Raw genomic sequence first — 18,469 nt, 5'->3', positions numbered from 1 at the left:
GAAAAGTATATGCTAAATCAAAACTGTTTAGCTTAACAAAGCACAAATATTAAACTGTGATATAAATATTTGATACTTTGCATATTTTGTAATAATACTTAAAACATTTTACTCGTTTTTTTCTGACTATGCTCATTTATTTGCATCTCTTGGCTCAGTCACCGGCACGACTTCTTTAATGATGTAAGCTGCAATCAAACTCTTTGATACGTGGTCTATTATTTCTAAAATTTGTACAGAAAAACATTCTTATCCAAATTTCATATTAAGCAGTATTCATATGGAAAAATTCCAACAACTGTGTTTCATCTTATTTGCATGGAACTAATTCACATAGTTCAGTTATTAAAAATGTGTTTGTGGGCCAGTCGGTGGCCTGTTGGTTAAGGTGGCCACATGGCCAATGTCATAGACCAGAAATTTCAGAAACACAGTGAGCACGTGAGCATTTGATTTTTTTTGTAAATTATTCTAAAACTTAAAAATGATCCTTAAATTACGTCCAAAAGATGACTAGAGGACAAATGAACCCAAGAGTGTCAAGTATCTAAAGTAGTGTAGAATCACTTTCGGTCTTTGACGATATTCTAATAATATATGAAGATTTAAGAATAATGTTTAAATATACTTTTTATTTGACTTTATGTAACATTAATAGAACATTAATTTTACTTGAACACTTTCATAGGATTAACATATTTCAACACTGGTGTTACAGAGAAAAGAAAAAGAAAAAGAAAAACAAATTCCGAATCCTGGTTCTTAGAAAGTGTGGGTGAGGGTGTCAGATGGTAGAGCAGTGGTAAAATGCTGCTCTCTGCAGGGCACTCCACACAGGAAGGTCCCCAGTTCCAGTCCAGAGGCCTCCCTGAGCACACCGGGCACACACTCACCCTTCCAGGTTTGGGAAGGGCTGAGACTGGATCGTGTTCTCGGGACATTGCTGGAGATTCTCTCGGTCTCTGTCTCATTGTCTCTCTAACTCAGATTAAAAAAAAAACTAAAAAAAAAAAAATGAAACTTGTGGATTAGTGTTAGGACTTAAGGCAAATAAACAAGATTTAAGTTGAGACACAAAAACCAAAAAGCAAGAAGGTGTGTGGCATGTGGAGCTAATAGCTGGGTATTATAAATTCTCAGTTTGTGAGTGAAAAATATTAAAAAACAAACTAAAGAATAAATATTGGAACGCTACAGAAGACTAGTTATTGTGGAGAGGAACTTGTTAAGGAGAGGACACTGAATATCCCCAGAGGAATGGGGGCCAGTACAATGACTTTCATGAGGCTCGCATTTCAGAAAGAACACTCTGGCTGTCTGTGGAGGGAACAGGTCAGTCAGGGCAAGAATGGAGGCAGGGAGCTGGTGAAACTGCTCCGTCATCTGTCTGGGACCATGGTGGCCTAAACTAGAAGACAGGGGGAACAGAGAAAAGGGGCCAGAGTTTAGAGTCTGTCTGTTTTGTGAGATTGCTCCTATAGGGTGCATGCACTCACCAGAGAGAGACAGAGAGATGGAAAGTGAGAAATCACCCTCCAGGGAGATGACCATGCCGCAATCCCATCTCCATTCTCCTCTCTGGAATTTGAGCAAGCATGCATAGGCACCTGGCATGAGTTTTAAGCTGCTGGGTCCAGGACTCAAACCACAGTCGACTAAGTGGTAGTTCAGCAACATAACCATTATGCTATTTGTTGGTCCCAAGAGTTAAAAGCTTTTTTAGCTTTCTTTCTTTCTTTCGTCAGCATGAGTGATGAAGAGAGAGACAGAGAGACAGACAGACAAGCTTCTCCAACAGGATCCCATGCCACAATCCTCCTCCACTGTTTCCAGCCAGCCAGGATCCTGGTGTGCCCGGTAGGTACAGGTGGACAGGGGAACTGAACTTGCAGCCTCCCATGGGGATCTTGCTTTGCTTGGTGACCAGTGTGCCACCAAACCAGCCCACAGTTTAGAAATTTTTTAGGGCAAAGATTCAACATGTATTTTTTATTCTTCCAAAAACAAAGACTGAGAGAAGAACTTTTTTGTTTAAATGACCTTAGCAATTGGGTATATGGCAATATCTCTGAGTCAGAGCACAGAAGCAGGAGTAGACTTTGACATGAGATAAGCAGTAAATTTGGGTTTGAAATCCTGGAAGGCCAGAAGGGAACCCACCTGGGAGTGTCCATGGGCCTCAGACGGGTGGGGCTCCGCTGAGAGATTATTATGGCACACATATTGAAAATGGCCCAAGGTGGTGAGTGGATTGGATGAGAGGAGAAGTCAGAGGTCAGAACTCTATGGGACTTCGGCTTTTAGTCTCTGTTGAGGAAAGGAGCTCAGCACAGGAAACTGAGCAGCGACCAGACACAGTAGATTTCCAGGAATACGGGGACTGATAAACCCAGGCAGTGGGCACTTAGGTTAGAAGGAGCAATGAGCAACTGCACGTGGGACAGAGCTCATCCAAAAGGAGGACAGAAGCCACTTCCTGGGGGTGGCAGTAGCAGGCCAATGGGACATGGCCACAGTGGCTCTCCGGAGTGGTGGGAGGGCGTCAGGTTGTGAGTACGGGGTAGAACTCTGAGTACAAACCGTCGAAGTCTGAGTGGGAAGAGAGTACATAGGTGGGCCATTGGAAGACTGCTTGCTGCTTAAGACAGGGGAGAGACTTGAGGTTCGTAATATGATTAGTAACAGTCATAATAACATGAAAGATCAAAGGGAGACTAGTAGTGAAAACATAATTTTTATTCTCAGTCTTAGAAGATGCAAGGAAGAAATATGGGTCCAGGGGAGACAAGGGAAAGACATCATTACAATGGATAGGGTAGGAGTGATCTTTCGTATTCTAACTAGAGGTGATGAAGGAAAGATGAGTGTGGATACAGTTCCAGGAGACAGATTCGTTGGAAACATATGACCTGTCTCTGTCACTCAGTGTGGGGTTCTCACAGTGTGCTAACTGCTGTCAATCAACCGAAAAGAGCAAAGCTGACTCGTAATGAATAACTAATTGGTTCCTGGCATCAAGGACAATAGCAGAAAGTACTCCATCCTGCTCGGTAAATAAAATATTACCGAGTGAATAATCAAATAAGTGAACCCTCTGGCTAGTCACAAATAGTTTTTAAAGTATGTTGAGAAGTATTTTTTAAATATATGTAAGATAAAAGATGCAACTTTAACCATTTGCAAGCATGCACTTCAGTGGCATTAAGTACATGGGCACTGTTGTGTAGCTTCACCACCATCCAACTCCAGAGTGCCTGCATCTTCCCCTGCTTAAATTCTGTAGCCGTTAAATGCTAATTCTCCTTTACCCCTCCCTCTACCCTTGAAAACAACTATTCTATTTTTGCTCTCTATACATCTGACTCGTCTGGGTAGTTGACATAAGTGGACCTATTCAATTGTTTTCCTGTTGTGACTGGACCATCTCACCTAACACGATGTCTTCACGACCCACCCTTTTGTAGTACATGTCATGGTTTTGTTTTGTCTTTAACTTGTTAATGCTGGGTAATATTTCACTGTACACATACACCACATTTTGCTTATCCATTCATTCTTGATGAATACTTTAGTTGTTTCTACATTTCCATTATTAAAAAATAATCCTGGTGTAAACATGGGTGTATAAAAACCTTGACTCCCTGCTTTCAATTTTTTTTGGGATGGGGTACATGCCCAAAGGTGAAAGTACTGGCCCACATGGCAATTCTAAGTTTCATATTTTGAGAAATTGCCATACTATTTTCCAAAGCATCTACACCATTTTACATTTCATTAGCAATTTATGAAAGTTGAGATTTCACCATAGTCGTCAATACTTACTATTTATTCTATTTTTATAAGAGATATCATAATGGTTGTGAAGTAGTATTTCATTGTGGTTGTGATTTGCATATCCCTAATAATTCTTGTTTAAGTACTTTCCCCATTTTTTCAAATTGGTGGTTTGTATTTTTATTGTTGAGCTGCAGAAGTTCTTTATGTATTCTGAATATTGTCATACAGATTACTTGAAGGTATTTCCTACCATTCCCTGGGTTGCCTTTTCATTCTGTTGACAGTGTTCTATGCATGACAGTTTTTAGTTTTGATAAAATTCAATTTATTTATTTTTTCTTCTGTTTCCTGTGCTTTCTGTCTAATACCTAAGAGATCATGCAAGATCCAATGGCATGAAGATGTCCTCCTCTGGTTTCTTCTGACTTTTATAGGTTGAGCTCTTTTAGATTATTGATCCATTTTAAGTTAATTTTTGTATATGATGTAAGGTGAGAATCCTATTTTATATATCTATCTACTCATTTACCTTAAATGTAGATATTCAGGTTTTCCAACACCAATTATTGGAAAGACTGTACCTTCCCCATTGAATGGTCTGGGCACATGTGTTGAAAATCATTAAACTATTTATGCAAGGGTTTATTTCTGGGATATCTATTCTATTCCACTGAACTATTCAGAGGTCTTCAAAAGGGTTATGGGACTGTACATTATATTTTTAAAAAGATGTGCATAGATTTGAAAATATTTCTGTACCGAAATAACTTGCACTTTAATTCCATTTTTCCACATAATTTTTAAGGTCCCCTCATATGAACATCTTTATGCCAGTATCATGCTATTTTCATTACCATGACTTTGTGATAAGTTTTAAAACAAAAAAGAAGGAGGCCTCCATCTTGGTTTTCTTCTTTAAGATTGTTTTGGCTATTTATATTTAAGAGTAAGTATGAATTTTAGAATATTTTTGTTCTACCTATACAAAAGACACCATTGGTGTACTGATAGGAATTGCACTGAATCTGCAGATCACTTTGAATAATATTGACATCTTCACAATATAAGTCTTGGAGACACATACATGTTTTATTGCCAGTAGACACATGTACTAATGAGAGAGAGAGGAAAGAAAGAGAGGGAGAGAGGGAGGGAGAGGAGAGGAGAGAGGAGAGAAAGCATCTTCCAATGGTGCAAAGTCACAATGTGATCCTGTTTTATTCCATATCTCCTTCCCATTAGAATTTTGGGCCCACTTACACATACATCTTGGCTTATTTTTCAAGCCACTGGGGCTGGGATTTGAACCTCCTGTGGCCATCTGAGATCCATATTTCTATGCAAGTGCTTAATTACTGCACTACAGGGCCAGTCCAACTTCTTCACAATGTTAAGCCTTGCAGATATACCTTTGGTTTTTTTGCTAAAGAGTGTGTTTTTGCTACTGGAAAGACAGAGAGACAGAAAGTGAGAAATAACCCCCCCCCCCACCACCACCACCAAGGTGGATGGCAACACTGCAATCTCTTCTCCTCTATTCTCCTCCTAGGATCCTAGGTACACATGCAGCGCCTGGCATGAGTTTAAAACCTCTGGGTCTGGCACTCCAACTGTGATGGGCCATGTGGGAGTCCAGCAATGTAACCATTATGCCAAGTGGTCCTATGTCTTGTAGCTATAATTTAAACCCTCTACATTTGCAACTTCTTCCTTTATAACCTCAGAAACACAACATTAATCCTCTGCCTATAAAATTACATTTTCACAGATTACTTTTTAAACTAATACATTGAGATTTTTAGCATGAAGAATGGTGTGGCTATACCTGGCTTTAGCCAGAACCTTTTAGAAATGAAGAGTAGCCATATTCTAGAGTTAACATGTCTTCACCTTTCCTTCCAGTAGAATTCAGACTGTGAGTTTACTCGTCTCACTTGCTGCCTGGCTCACAACCATCCAATCTGTTATGCTCAACCAGTTACAGATTCTGTCCCTCTCAAATAACCATGACAAACATGGGTTTTTCTTACAATCACCCCTTGTTATCATTGGTAGCTCTTTGTGCACATTACGAACAAACACCGAAAGTGTGTGGGCAGGGAAGCAGAAGGAATGAGCTCATCATCATGCAGACTTTTCTGGACAGTAACACTCTGAAAAATCTTATTCTATTAACCTGAAAAATCTATTTGCACCACAAATTTCTGACTATGATTTAATTATGCATTCAACTCCTTTTAGATTGATTTCAGGGTCCAATGAACTGGTGGAATCAAAGCTGAGACAATTTGTACTTTCCTTTAGTCATTATCACGTTGGGTGTATTTCTTATAACGTGTAAAATGGTTTAGCAACACCAGTGATGTATCTCTGACCATAATTTTATGTCTATATATTTATGACAGTGTGAGATGATGAAAGCAAGTCTCTCACCAACTTCTACTCTGTGGAGAATACCTAGCCACATAGTACCACTTGGCAGTAAAGCAGTTTGTTTCAGAGGTAATAATTGATAACAATCAATGATAGTTACCAATGATAACAAAATGTGATTGTAAGAAAAACCCATGTTTGTCATGGTTGTTTAAGAGTGACAGAATCTGTGACACCTCGAGCAATAGGTTGCCTTAATGACCAAATGGCATAGGTCAGTTCTTCACACCCTGCAATAACATCTCAGGTAAAATAAAAAGAAAATTTGACCTAATTGTTCATAAAACTTTGTGGTTCGAATCTACTAACACTTTAGAACTATATTATTTTCCAAATTAGAAAACATTTTCTTAATCGCTATTTTGTTCCTGTGGGGACAGTTACATATTAGAATCATGTTTTAGTGCTTTCCAAGTATTATAGTATTTTTATCGGCAGCTGTCTATACATTATAACACGGTAAAAGGCCATGTAATACAAATTATAAAATGAATTTTGAAAATATGAAATCTCTGATACAATGTTTTCTGCTTTACTGGATACAGTGACGAGAGTAAATAATTTCTGGAGGACAAAAAGAAAGAAATGCTTTTCCAAACAGGTCAAAGAGGTGACCATACAGCCTGGCTTTGGAGGAATATTCTTGATAAAAAAAAATAAGTCTCACTATTCCCAGTAAGCTAACAAAACATCTTTAAATATCTTAATATTTCAGAAAGTAGTAACTTGATAGGTTAAATCTGAAATCAAAATAAGAAAATGTCATACATATTCAAGGATCAAAAAAGACAAGCTAAATAGATTATAAAATGAATTTTGAAAATATGAAATCTCTGATACAATGTTTTCTGCTTTACTGGATACAGTGACGAGAGTAAATAATTTCTGGAGGACAAAAAGAAAGAAATGCTTTTCCAAACAGGTCAAAGAGGTGACCATACAGCCTGGCTTTGGAGGAATATTCTTGATAAAAAAAAAAATAAGTCTCACTATTCCCAGTAAGCTAACAAAACATCTTTAAATATCTTAATATTTCAGAAAGTAGTAACTTGATAGGTTAAATCTGAAATCAAAATAAGAAAATGTCATACATATTCAAGGATCAAAAAAGACAAGCTAAATAGGCAGTATAATCCCCTGTGAAGATCTTTTGCTACACTATTTTGCATGCCTGTATCCGTACATGAAAATGTGCTATTTGCCTAGTTATAAATCTCGGGAGCACAGTGCTAATACCCAGCTGTGATAGCACACATTGGTAGAGGCTGCCATTCTGCAGGCTGAGGTTCCATTTCCAGGCAAGCATGGTGGCAAACACCTGTGGTCCCAGCTAGTCTGGAGGTCAAGGCAGAAAGATAGAGACAAAGTCTTCAAAAAAAATAAGTTTTTCAAGCATGCTATTAAGATATCCTTTTTTAATGACAATATGGCATGATAGCAACAATGACTATTTATAGGTAACAGTGTCTATAGCACTTTTGTCTGTTCAAATGCAGTTAAAAGGTGTTAAAATATTTAATTATACAATATACATTTTTAGTTTGAGTGTCAAAATGTCTACAAAGGGCAGAAAAAGAATCTTCACTTTTAATGAGATGTGACATAAATAAAATCCTTCATATAAAAATATGTCAAATAATAATTTAAAAAGTTCTTACTTAATATAGCAATAAAATACAATCTGGATCTCAGAGAAAAATGTTTGTGCTTCACATTTTTTAGCAAAAGTGTAACCACTTAAAAAGAAAAAGGCTGAGCTGTCACCTACATAGTTTTCAGAATGTTAAAATAGACTTCTTGGAAAAGTGGATGATAATCAAATTAATTGTGTCAGTGAAATTACAGATTGTATACATATTATTACATACAATCACTAGTTCACATCTTTAGGTAGTTCAACTAAATTTAGTAAGTTTCAATCTACATTTTCATCAGTAAGAAAAATACTAAACTCCAACTCTTTTAAAAAGTTAAATCTTTCTTACAGTAGTAACTCTTAGCTTTTGTACCCTATTGGTCAGAAGTTATTTTCATTATCAAAAATTTATCACATCATACAAATCAATTTTACTACAATAAAATGTTATATAAATTTATGGACAAAATGAGAACTTTTTTTTAAAAAAAACTGACAAAGTAAAAATGGTCACCAGCTGATTAATTCATTTAGATGCCTCCTTGTATATGTGAAAGTTAATTAATTAATAGGGTTACTACTCATAAACTTTGTATTTGTTTGGGGTTATAAAATGTGTACACTCTAAGAATCTTTACTAGAAATTGTCAGCTTTATCCAAGTGTGTTTTGGGCCATCTTTAATAAATATAAAGGGTCTTCTAAGGGTTCATACTGAAAAAAATCTTCATGAATTTCAAAAATGTTTTGCATCAAAGTAAACTCATGCTTCAACTCCATCTTTTCCCACAAAGTTTTGAAATTCACTCATATTCCTTAAACCCACATTGTCTTATTTACCCGGTTACTCTTCATTGGCTCCTCAAAATGTACCCCATCACGGATGGCAGATGCAGTAAGTGCTGTTCTGGTGAAGGTTTATAGCCAGCTCCCAGAGCTATGGTGGTGGTGAGTGGAGTACAGGGGAAAGTTTGTAGCATTATAATGTCTATTGCATAAAGGTCCCCAACTGGTCAATTTCAAGTTACCAAGGAGATAGCAAAATTCCTGAAAATGTCATCACTGACTCCAAAATAGCACTGACTGCAAAGCTCTACTGTTTTTGTTTCTGCTTCTACCTTGTTTCTTAACTCTTCTTGCATTCAACTCCATACACGGACTGTGCACGTTAACACCTGAGAATCCCACAGTGCTCCTGTGTGTGCTGCTCTCACTCCGTGGACCATCTTGACCTCTCCATCCTGTGTTTGCGGTGTTTCAAGATCAAGTTCCTCCCTCCCTGTGAAGCCTCTTGGTTTATTAATTTTCATTTTGCACTTCCATCTCCCTGGGCCCCCAGGGTGCTTGCAATTTCCCACACTTGGCCTTGGGTGGTGTCCTTTCCTCCACACAAAAGCTCCTGGTCTCACTAGGACTCCGCGCAGGGGCTTCACGTCATTCTAAGGTCACCTCTGCTCAGAACCATTTTTGGTTACTCCATGGTATTACGTACATATCTCTGTCATCCCATGTATATTATTTTATAATTGCTTTTTAATATTTTATCTTCAAAAGCTAAGAGAAACAGTTTCTCATACTCCTTTATATATTAGTTTTTTGGGCTAAACGTTTTTGCCATAGGGGACATCCAATTGCCAGAGAGAGACGGAGAAAAACAGTGAGACGGAAAGTGAGAAGTCCCCCTCCACCAGGAGGGATGGTCATGCCACAACCCCTTCCTCCATTCTCCTCCTGGTAGCCTGGGCATGCAAGCACACACACCTGGCATGATCCTCAAGTCACCGCGACGGGACAGAAACAGCAGTCAGCCATGCGGGAGTCCGGCACTGTAACCCCCCAGCCACCCACTGGGTCCATTTCTTGGTATTTGTGTTGCTACCATGGACAATGTCATGTAATAAGATCAGAAGGAATGTTGGCTGCTGAGTAAGAAACTAACTGTCATGACCTGAATTGTCCATGTAAGTTCCTTAGATTGGGCGATTTGATCTTTTCACTGATGATAAATGTTAAACCACATTTAAATACATTAAACGTACTATGTGTGTTCTTTGGCTTTCTGCCATTTTTTTCTTTAATTCTATTCTCTTTCTCTCTCTATCTCATCTCACTTCTTGTATTTCTGTTTTTTACTTGTACTTGGAAGTGTTCCTTCTTTGGGGACAGAAGAGCACAATATTCCATATACTGAGATGTTTAACTCACTCATCTACTCAATAGAGACTGTCTTTAATGATCAGTTAAGCAGTGTGTGGGGGAGTGATCTCTTGCTATCCCTGAAGGAAGCCTCTGGGACCCTGTCTTCTCAATGTGCTTTGTCATCTGTAACTTCTGTAGCACTCAAAGAGCTTCGATGCTTTCCCTCCCTTCCTCCCTCCCTCCTTCCTTCCCTCCTTTCCTTCCTTCCTTTCTTTCTTTCTAGAGCAATTTTTGCTATAGGGTCTATGCACTCACTAGAGAGAGATACAGACAGAAAGCAAGAAACCACACCCTCCCCGCCGGGGGATGGACACACCGCAATCCCTTCTCCTCCATTCTCCTCTCAGGATCTTGGGCACGCGCACGCACCCAACATGAGTTTTAAACTGCCTGGTCTAGGACTCAAACTTGTTGACTACATGGGAGTCCAGCGACATAACCATTACACCATCTGCTGGTCCCATCGATGCTTTTCTTTAGCCCCACCTGCTCGGCATCAACGGGGGCTGTTTTACCACCCCAATGCCTAGTGACACGCTTACTGCACTTCCTGTCCTTCTGGTGGCAACACTGTTCCGTGAGATGAGCTCATTCTACAGTGAGGGCATGGTGGATGGTGGCACTCGGCACCCAGAGAGCACCCGTCAGGCGGGACACGGCACTGGGCGTGGAGGCCTTGTGTCCATTTTATTAAGACTTCCGTTCAATGTCATTCTATTTTACAAAAAATTGTCACCTAAAGATGTACAACACTTACTACAAGATAAATACACTTTTTTTTATTATTTAAGAAATTATCAAGCACTGACTGCAAAGCTCTACTGTTTTTGTTTCTGCTTCTACCTTGTTTCTTAACTCTTCTTGCATTCAACTCCATACACGGACTGTGCACGTTAACACCTGAGAATCCCACAGTGCTCCTGTGTGTGCTGCTCTCACTCCGTGGACCATCTTGACCTCTCCATCCTGTGTTTGCGGTGTTTCAAGATCAAGTTCCTCCCTCCCTGTGAAGCCTCTTGGTTTATTAATTTTCATTTTGCACTTCCATCTCCCTGGGCCCCCAGGGTGCTTGCAATTTCCCACACTTGGCCTTGGGTGGTGTCCTTTCCTCCACACAAAAGCTCCTGGTCTCACTAGGACTCCGCGCAGGGGCTTCACGTCATTCTAAGGTCACCTCTGCTCAGAACCATTTTTGGTTACTCCATGGTATTACGTACATATCTCTGTCATCCCATGTATATTATTTTATAATTGCTTTTTAATATTTTATCTTCAAAAGCTAAGAGAAACAGTTTCTCATACTCCTTTATATATTAGTTTTTTGGGCTAAACGTTTTTGCCATAGGGGACATCCAATTGCCAGAGAGAGACGGAGAAAAACAGTGAGACGGAAAGTGAGAAGTCCCCCTCCACCAGGAGGGATGGTCATGCCACAACCCCTTCCTCCATTCTCCTCCTGGTAGCCTGGGCATGCAAGCACACACACCTGGCATGATCCTCAAGTCACCGCGACGGGACAGAAACAGCAGTCAGCCATGCGGGAGTCCGGCACTGTAACCCCCCAGCCACCCACTGGGTCCATTTCTTGGTATTTGTGTTGCTACCATGGACAATGTCATGTAATAAGATCAGAAGGAATGTTGGCTGCTGAGTAAGAAACTAACTGTCATGACCTGAATTGTCCATGTAAGTTCCTTAGATTGGGCGATTTGATCTTTTCACTGATGATAAATGTTAAACCACATTTAAATACATTAAACGTACTATGTGTGTTCTTTGGCTTTCTGCCATTTTTTTCTTTAATTCTATTCTCTTTCTCTCTCTATCTCATCTCACTTCTTGTATTTCTGTTTTTTACTTGTACTTGGAAGTGTTCCTTCTTTGGGGACAGAAGAGCACAATATTCCATATACTGAGATGTTTAACTCACTCATCTACTCAATAGAGACTGTCTTTAATGATCAGTTAAGCAGTGTGTGGGGGAGTGATCTCTTGCTATACCTGAAAGAAGCCTCTGGGACCCTGTCTTCTCAATGTGCTTTGTCATCTGTAACTTCTGTAGCACTCAAAGAGCTTCGATGCTTTCCCTCCCTTCCTCCCTCCCTCCTTCCTTCCCTCCTTTCCTTCCTTCCTTTCTTTCTTTCTAGAGCAATTTTTGCTATAGGGTCTATGCACTCACTAGAGAGAGATACAGACAGAAAGCAAGAAACCACACCCTCCCCGCCGGGGGATGGACACACCGCAATCCCTTCTCCTCCATTCTCCTCTCAGGATCTTGGGCACGCGCACGCACCCAACATGAGTTTTAAACTGCCTGGTCTAGGACTCAAACTTGTTGACTACATGGGAGTCCAGCGACATAACCATTACACCATCTGCTGGTCCCATCGATGCTTTTCTTTAGCCCCACCTGCTCGGCATCAACGGGGGCTGTTTTACCACCCCAATGCCTAGTGACACGCTTACTGCACTTCCTGTCCTTCTGGTGGCAACACTGTTCCGTGAGATGAGCTCATTCTACAGTGAGGGCATGGTGGATGGTGGCACTCGGCACCCAGAGAGCACCCGTCAGGCGGGACACGGCACTGGGCGTGGAGGCCTTGTGTCCATTTTATTAAGACTTCCGTTCAATGTCATTCTATTTTACAAAAAATTGTCACCTAAAGATGTACAACACTTACTACAAGATAAATACACTTTTTTTTATTATTTAAGAAATTATCATTTTGAGCTAGCTAGGTGGTGTGGCCATTAAAACAGCTGGCTCCCACATGGCCAACTGTGTGGTTTGAACCCCAGACCCCAAAGTTTGAAAAACACACCAGTGTGTCTGCCTGTGTCCTCAAAATCCTGAGAGGAGCAGGAGGAGGGGAATTTTCACTTTCTCTCTATCTCTCTCTCTCCCTCCCTCCCTCTCTCTCTCAGGAATGTATGTGTTCTATAGCAACACTGAAAAGAAAAAGACATTGTCATTCAAAATTTATAGAGAATGGTAGCAATGGTGGATTATGCTATGTGTATATCCACCCAGGAACACTACATTGGGAGAAGATGGTGAGAAATTATGGAGAAAGTATATAATAGAACTTCCTTACGAAATTGAACTCTGTTATGGGAGAAATCAGAGTGCAGTTGGGGCCAGAGAGTGACACAGTGGCACAATGCCCCACTCTGCCAGGCTGCCCTACCTGGGAAGGCTCCTAGCTTATGTCCAGGGATCTCCTGAGTACACTGGGTGTGTGCTCACCCATGGTCCAGGGAGCACCGGAGTACACTGGGTATGTGCTCGTCCATGGCCCAGGGACCTCCCGAGTGCACCGGACGTGTGCTCGCCCATGGACCAGACTGCAGATGGCTTGGGGTGGGGAGGGGCAGCACAAGACTTGATTATCAAGTGTCTGCTTTCTCTCTCTCTGTGTTTCTCTTCCTCTCCGCATTCTCACTCATGGGAGAAAAAAATAAATTTCGTGAAATAGAGCAAAACAATCCAAATACCTAGTACTACTAAATAGAATGTCTGACACACATACTCTAATAATTACCAAATTAATGAAGCAATTGAAAGTATAAAAGTATAGAAAAAAGTGCACTACTCACTCGGCTACTTCCTAAAATGTTAAAAATGCATCTGTCACAGGTTTCGTGTCATCTGTGAAAGGGTCGCCACGGAGGCGTCAGGCGCTGAGGTGCGGCAGGACGCAGAAAGGCATTTGCACATCCTTGTTCGACACACGCACGGCGACTATGATGACCCCGAGGCACTACAAGGTATTTCCGTATTTTTCTAAGCACTTAGTAATTATTAGGTTATGTCTAATACACTGTATTAATTTCTCTAAGCTCTCAGGAGTAACAGGACTCAGGAGCTATTTTTGTTAGTTCAGAAAACAGAATATAAAACATTACTTCCTGTGGTGTAGGAGGTTGCACAAGTGTGCTACAAGTCGTTTCACTGTTAATAGCTGGCCTGAGGTAACTTAAAACGGCAGACTGTATCCTCGGACTGAACAGCATCTTAAACTGGAGATGCACATAGCTGGCACATCTTCTGTTCTCTTTTGTTTTTCAGCAGGGGAAACAAATTTACTCCGTAGTTAATAATATAGGATTACGAAAAGCATTTTAAAAATTTTCAAACTTATTAACTCTGGGACCAGCAGATGGCGCAATGGTAATGTCACTGGATTCCCATGTAGTTGATCACGGTTCAAGTCCCAGACCCAGTGACTTAAAACTCACTCCAGGCGCACAGACACGTGTGCCCACAACCCTAAAAGGAGAATGGGGGAAAAGGGATTGCAATGTGGCCATCCTCCCTGGGGAGTGATTTCTTGCTTTCTGTGTCTCTGTCTCTGTTTCTCCAGTGAGTACACACACACTATGGCAAAAATCTCTCTAGAAAGAAAAACAAATTACACACACACACACACACACACACACACATACCCACATATAAACTTTGAGCAAAATATTTAAGTGATTAGTGATAAGACAGAGACAGACATTTGGAAGACAATTAGGATTTGATGACATTAAATACATTTATCAGAAAGTTTGTGTACGGTTTTGGGACCTGCAGCTCCTAACAATTTAATAGGACTTCCCGACTCTTTTAAAATTACCCACAGTCCTCACAATTTTAAACAGCACAATCCCTTCTCTTGCATTCTCCTCTTGAGATTTTGGGCATGCACAAACACACATCCAGAATGTTTTCCAAGCCACAGAATCCAGGACTCCACCTGCATGGTCAGCCACGTGAGATTCAGCTGCTCCAACCACCACACCACAGACCAGATGAAGAGTTGCTTTGTTTTCTTTGTTTGCTTTTGTTTTTTTTTTTTTAGAGATTTTTTTTTTCCTGTAGGGTGCATATGCTTGCCAGAGAGACAGAGAGACAAAAAGCGAGAAATCACCTCAGCCCCAGGAAGGATGGCCACACTGCGATCCCTTCTCCCATTCCCACCTTGGGATGTGTGGTATGCATGCACATGTGCCTGGCATGAGTTATAAGCCGCCAATGTGCACATGTGCCCGGCATGAGTTATAAGCTGCCAAGTCAAGACTTGAACTGTGGTCGACTACATGGGGAGTTCAGCGACGTAACCATTATGCCATCTGCTTGTTCTGACCCGAAAGATTTTATAACAAGGCAAAAATTCAAGAGAAAATTTGAGTAATTGACAGTTCAGTTCAATGAGAAATATTAAAATAATTTATCTTGTCCAAAAAAGAAAAACAAGATAATTTATAACAAACCTTGTAAGTACCATGATAGCCCTGCAATAGTGTAATTCTTTGGGTGTGTGTGTGTGTGTGTTTATCATTAACTTCTTCCTGTTTGTAAACTACCTTTCTTCTCATTTATATCATGACAGGAAGAGTAATAAACTGGAAATTAAGGTACCTGTTTACCTGGGCATCCGGCAGAAAGCAATTAGTGGATCATAATTAGATTCCTAACTTATTAGGCTTTAGTTTATTCTTTTGGTCATTCTCTCTGGGCTCTTCTACAATAGTTTCTGAAACTTGTTATTTTTCTTTGAAATGATGTGGAAGAATGGAGAAATGTGAAGAAAATGCTTACTTTCTCTTCTTCTTTTACCTGTCATTTTTATCACTGTCTGAGATTGTATATTCCTGGGGGAGAAATCCTATCTTTTCTGCTGCTCTGACTATCATTGCGCTCTATACACAAAGGTACTTAACACATGATTTTTCAATAGATTGTTTTTCCCATTATTGTTACACATTTTTATTCATGCTACCTTAGCATTTTATAATAGGGTGACTTTCTAAAAGCATGTCATTATTCAAAGTCTGTCACTAAACTTCACAGAGCCCAAGCGGGTATCGTCATGAGGTATTATTACAGGTGGAAGGAAAGAAATAGATATGTGTTTATAATTTGCACCGACATACAAATACATCTCACCAAGGCAGGGATCATCCATGAAAGTTAGTTTTGTCATCTATACAGTCTGATGCCTGGTTTAAATAGGCACACCACCGAAAACGTCACACCTTGCAGGTAACTGCTCAGTAAGACTACGAATATTCCAATATCCCCCATGTTTGCAGCCTCACTTAGAAAAAGCATTGTCTCTCCCAAATGACATATAAGCACCATTTTTATCTGCTATGGGATGATTTGTGATTTTTACAACTGAAGAAAAAATCCGTAATTTCTGATAGTCAAGTGCTTTGATTACCTGTGTCTCTTTACGGTTCGACATTAGATGTAGACCTTTTATGTCATACCTGACATTGACGCAGTGGTAGAATCATTGGGAAGGTATTAGGCTTACTGCAGCTACACGAATCGTGGTCACCGTATTACTTCTAGTAGTTAATGCTATCACAGATTTTCTTCCATCCAAATTCAACAGTTGCCAGTATGCTCTAGATCCGTTACAGATCACATGACGTTTCACTGTTCTTTATTGAATCATCTTACTGATAGTTTCGATTTCTAAATTGCAAAATGCTACTCATATGAACAACAAACGTCCTCATCTGTCTTGCCTTCCTCAGCGACATCAACTCATGTCCCAAAACACACTATCATTTCCCCCCATGTAGCAGACTTCTAGGAGATTCTGATGAACTGATAAGAGTTAGAGAGCATTATTCAGAGTCTTCGCTGGCTGTCCTCAAAATAACAGTATTGGGACCAGCAGATGGTGTAATGGCTAAGTCACTGGACTCCCACGTAGTCAACTGTGGTTCAAGTCCTGGACCTGACAGCTTAAAACTCATGCCGGGCTCATGTGCATGCGTGCCCAAATTCCCAAGAGGAGAATGGAGCAGAGAGGACTGCAGTGTGGCCATCCCCCTAGGGGGTAATTTCTCACTCTCTGTCTCTCTGTCTCTCTCTGTCTCTCCAGCAAGCACATACATCCTATAGCAAAAAATCTCTCTTAAATAAAATAACAGTATTTACATTTGTTTTTATAGTTTTACTCCCACCCTTGCACCAGCAACAATACTGTAGTGTGGGTAAAAGCCCTGTGAGTGCGTATTTAAATGCTGGTTGACACTCTCGTGGTACACTGGAGGCCACTGAAACTAGTTCCAGGGCAGTCCCTGCCACTGTACTCTGTCAACCATGTGTCTGCCTGGTGTGGCAGTGGAAAGACGGGGCTGATTATTTTAAAATAAGCTAGTAAAACAACAAAAATAAATGCTGTATTCACAAAGCATTTCAGGCCTGGAACAGATCTCCCAGGTGAATGAGTTTATAGAAGTGGTCTAGGATACTAGATGGCCGGCCTTTTATTTGTGCTGTTGGGTTGTCAGAAAAGTCATGACACATTTTTGCATAGGAAAATGTAGAAATAATACATTATAACTTTTCTGATGACTATATATACATATGACTATATACATATATACATATATTATTTATATATATATATATATATATATATATATATATACACACACATATACATATGTGTGTGTGTGTATAGACATTCCCAAAGCACCCTTAACACAAATGTAACTTCTCATTCTAATGCTAATTATTGCTTTTAAAATTTGGGAGACAGCACCTGTTAATCCACTTTGCTTTCCCAAGTAAGTTAAAATGTCACCATCTAAGTAATTAAATTGCTTTTGCTATCTGGTGAAACTGGGCAAGTTTGCTCGTACTCTAAAATAAGCTTGAAAGTGGCATTGCTAAACTAGTAGTCTTGAACTACTAATAGAATCAATAAGACCTGATGATATACAGGTTACCAAATACTTCCAACTCTTCATTCTTGAACCATTTAGATCTCAGGTTCTGCATTGATTTCAGCAGAGCTAAAAGCTTAAATTCTCTCAATTATATCACTTCTCATAAGAAACAGCTAGTATTCTTAGATCAAGTAAACATACCATATTGCATAAAGAAACGGGAAAAAGAACAGCAGGATATTAGAGAAGGAATTTGGTACTCACGGAATGCTCTATAAAATTCCTCCAGCGCTAGGTGCTTGTCCACGTTGAAATCATCGTATTTGAGGAGGTCATACAATGAACAGTCCGAATGATGCTTGGCAAGCTCTTCCTGTTTTATCACCTAATGAGAAAATGAGAACCGTATCCTCATGTCTTAGTCTTAGCAGGTCTGTAGTATGATTAAATATAGGTAGTAAGCGCTAATAAATCACTTGAGCTCAACATATGCAAATCCGGAGTTTTCAATTACAGAACAATTATTTTTAACAATTTCAAAGATAGAAAGTCAAGGCCGTAGATTTCAGTCCCAACTATCTAATAAAAAAGTCTCACAGTAGGGCTCAGCAAATCTCAACATCAAAATAACACCTTGGACATCATTTGCTCCCTTAGCCTTATTTATACTGGCTCACAGAAATTCTCCCTGTGGAAACTGCCTGCTGTGTCTCCGTGACCTATGTCAAACAAAGCAGTACTCTTT

The 18,469-nt window shown here is 39.9% G+C and overlaps 1 protein-coding gene across 1 annotated transcript in view; it reads right to left on the bottom strand.

The window, feature by feature from the left end:
* FSTL5 (follistatin like 5) overlaps window positions 1-18,469 on the bottom strand; it is a 570,868-nt gene that overhangs the window by 195,870 nt on the left and 356,529 nt on the right. Inside the window, exon 6 of the mRNA XM_006156498.2 lies at window positions 17,989-18,109. Within this exon, the coding sequence (XP_006156560.1) occupies window positions 17,989-18,109 (121 nt within the window). The remainder of the gene's footprint in view (window positions 1-17,988; window positions 18,110-18,469) is intronic.

This window comes from Tupaia chinensis, unplaced genomic scaffold (genome assembly GCF_000334495.1).
Source record: "Tupaia chinensis unplaced genomic scaffold, TupChi_1.0 Scaffold000494_1, whole genome shotgun sequence".
Taxonomy (NCBI): domain Eukaryota; kingdom Metazoa; phylum Chordata; class Mammalia; order Scandentia; family Tupaiidae; genus Tupaia; species Tupaia belangeri.
This window is presented reverse-complemented; position numbering and strand designations above follow the sequence as displayed.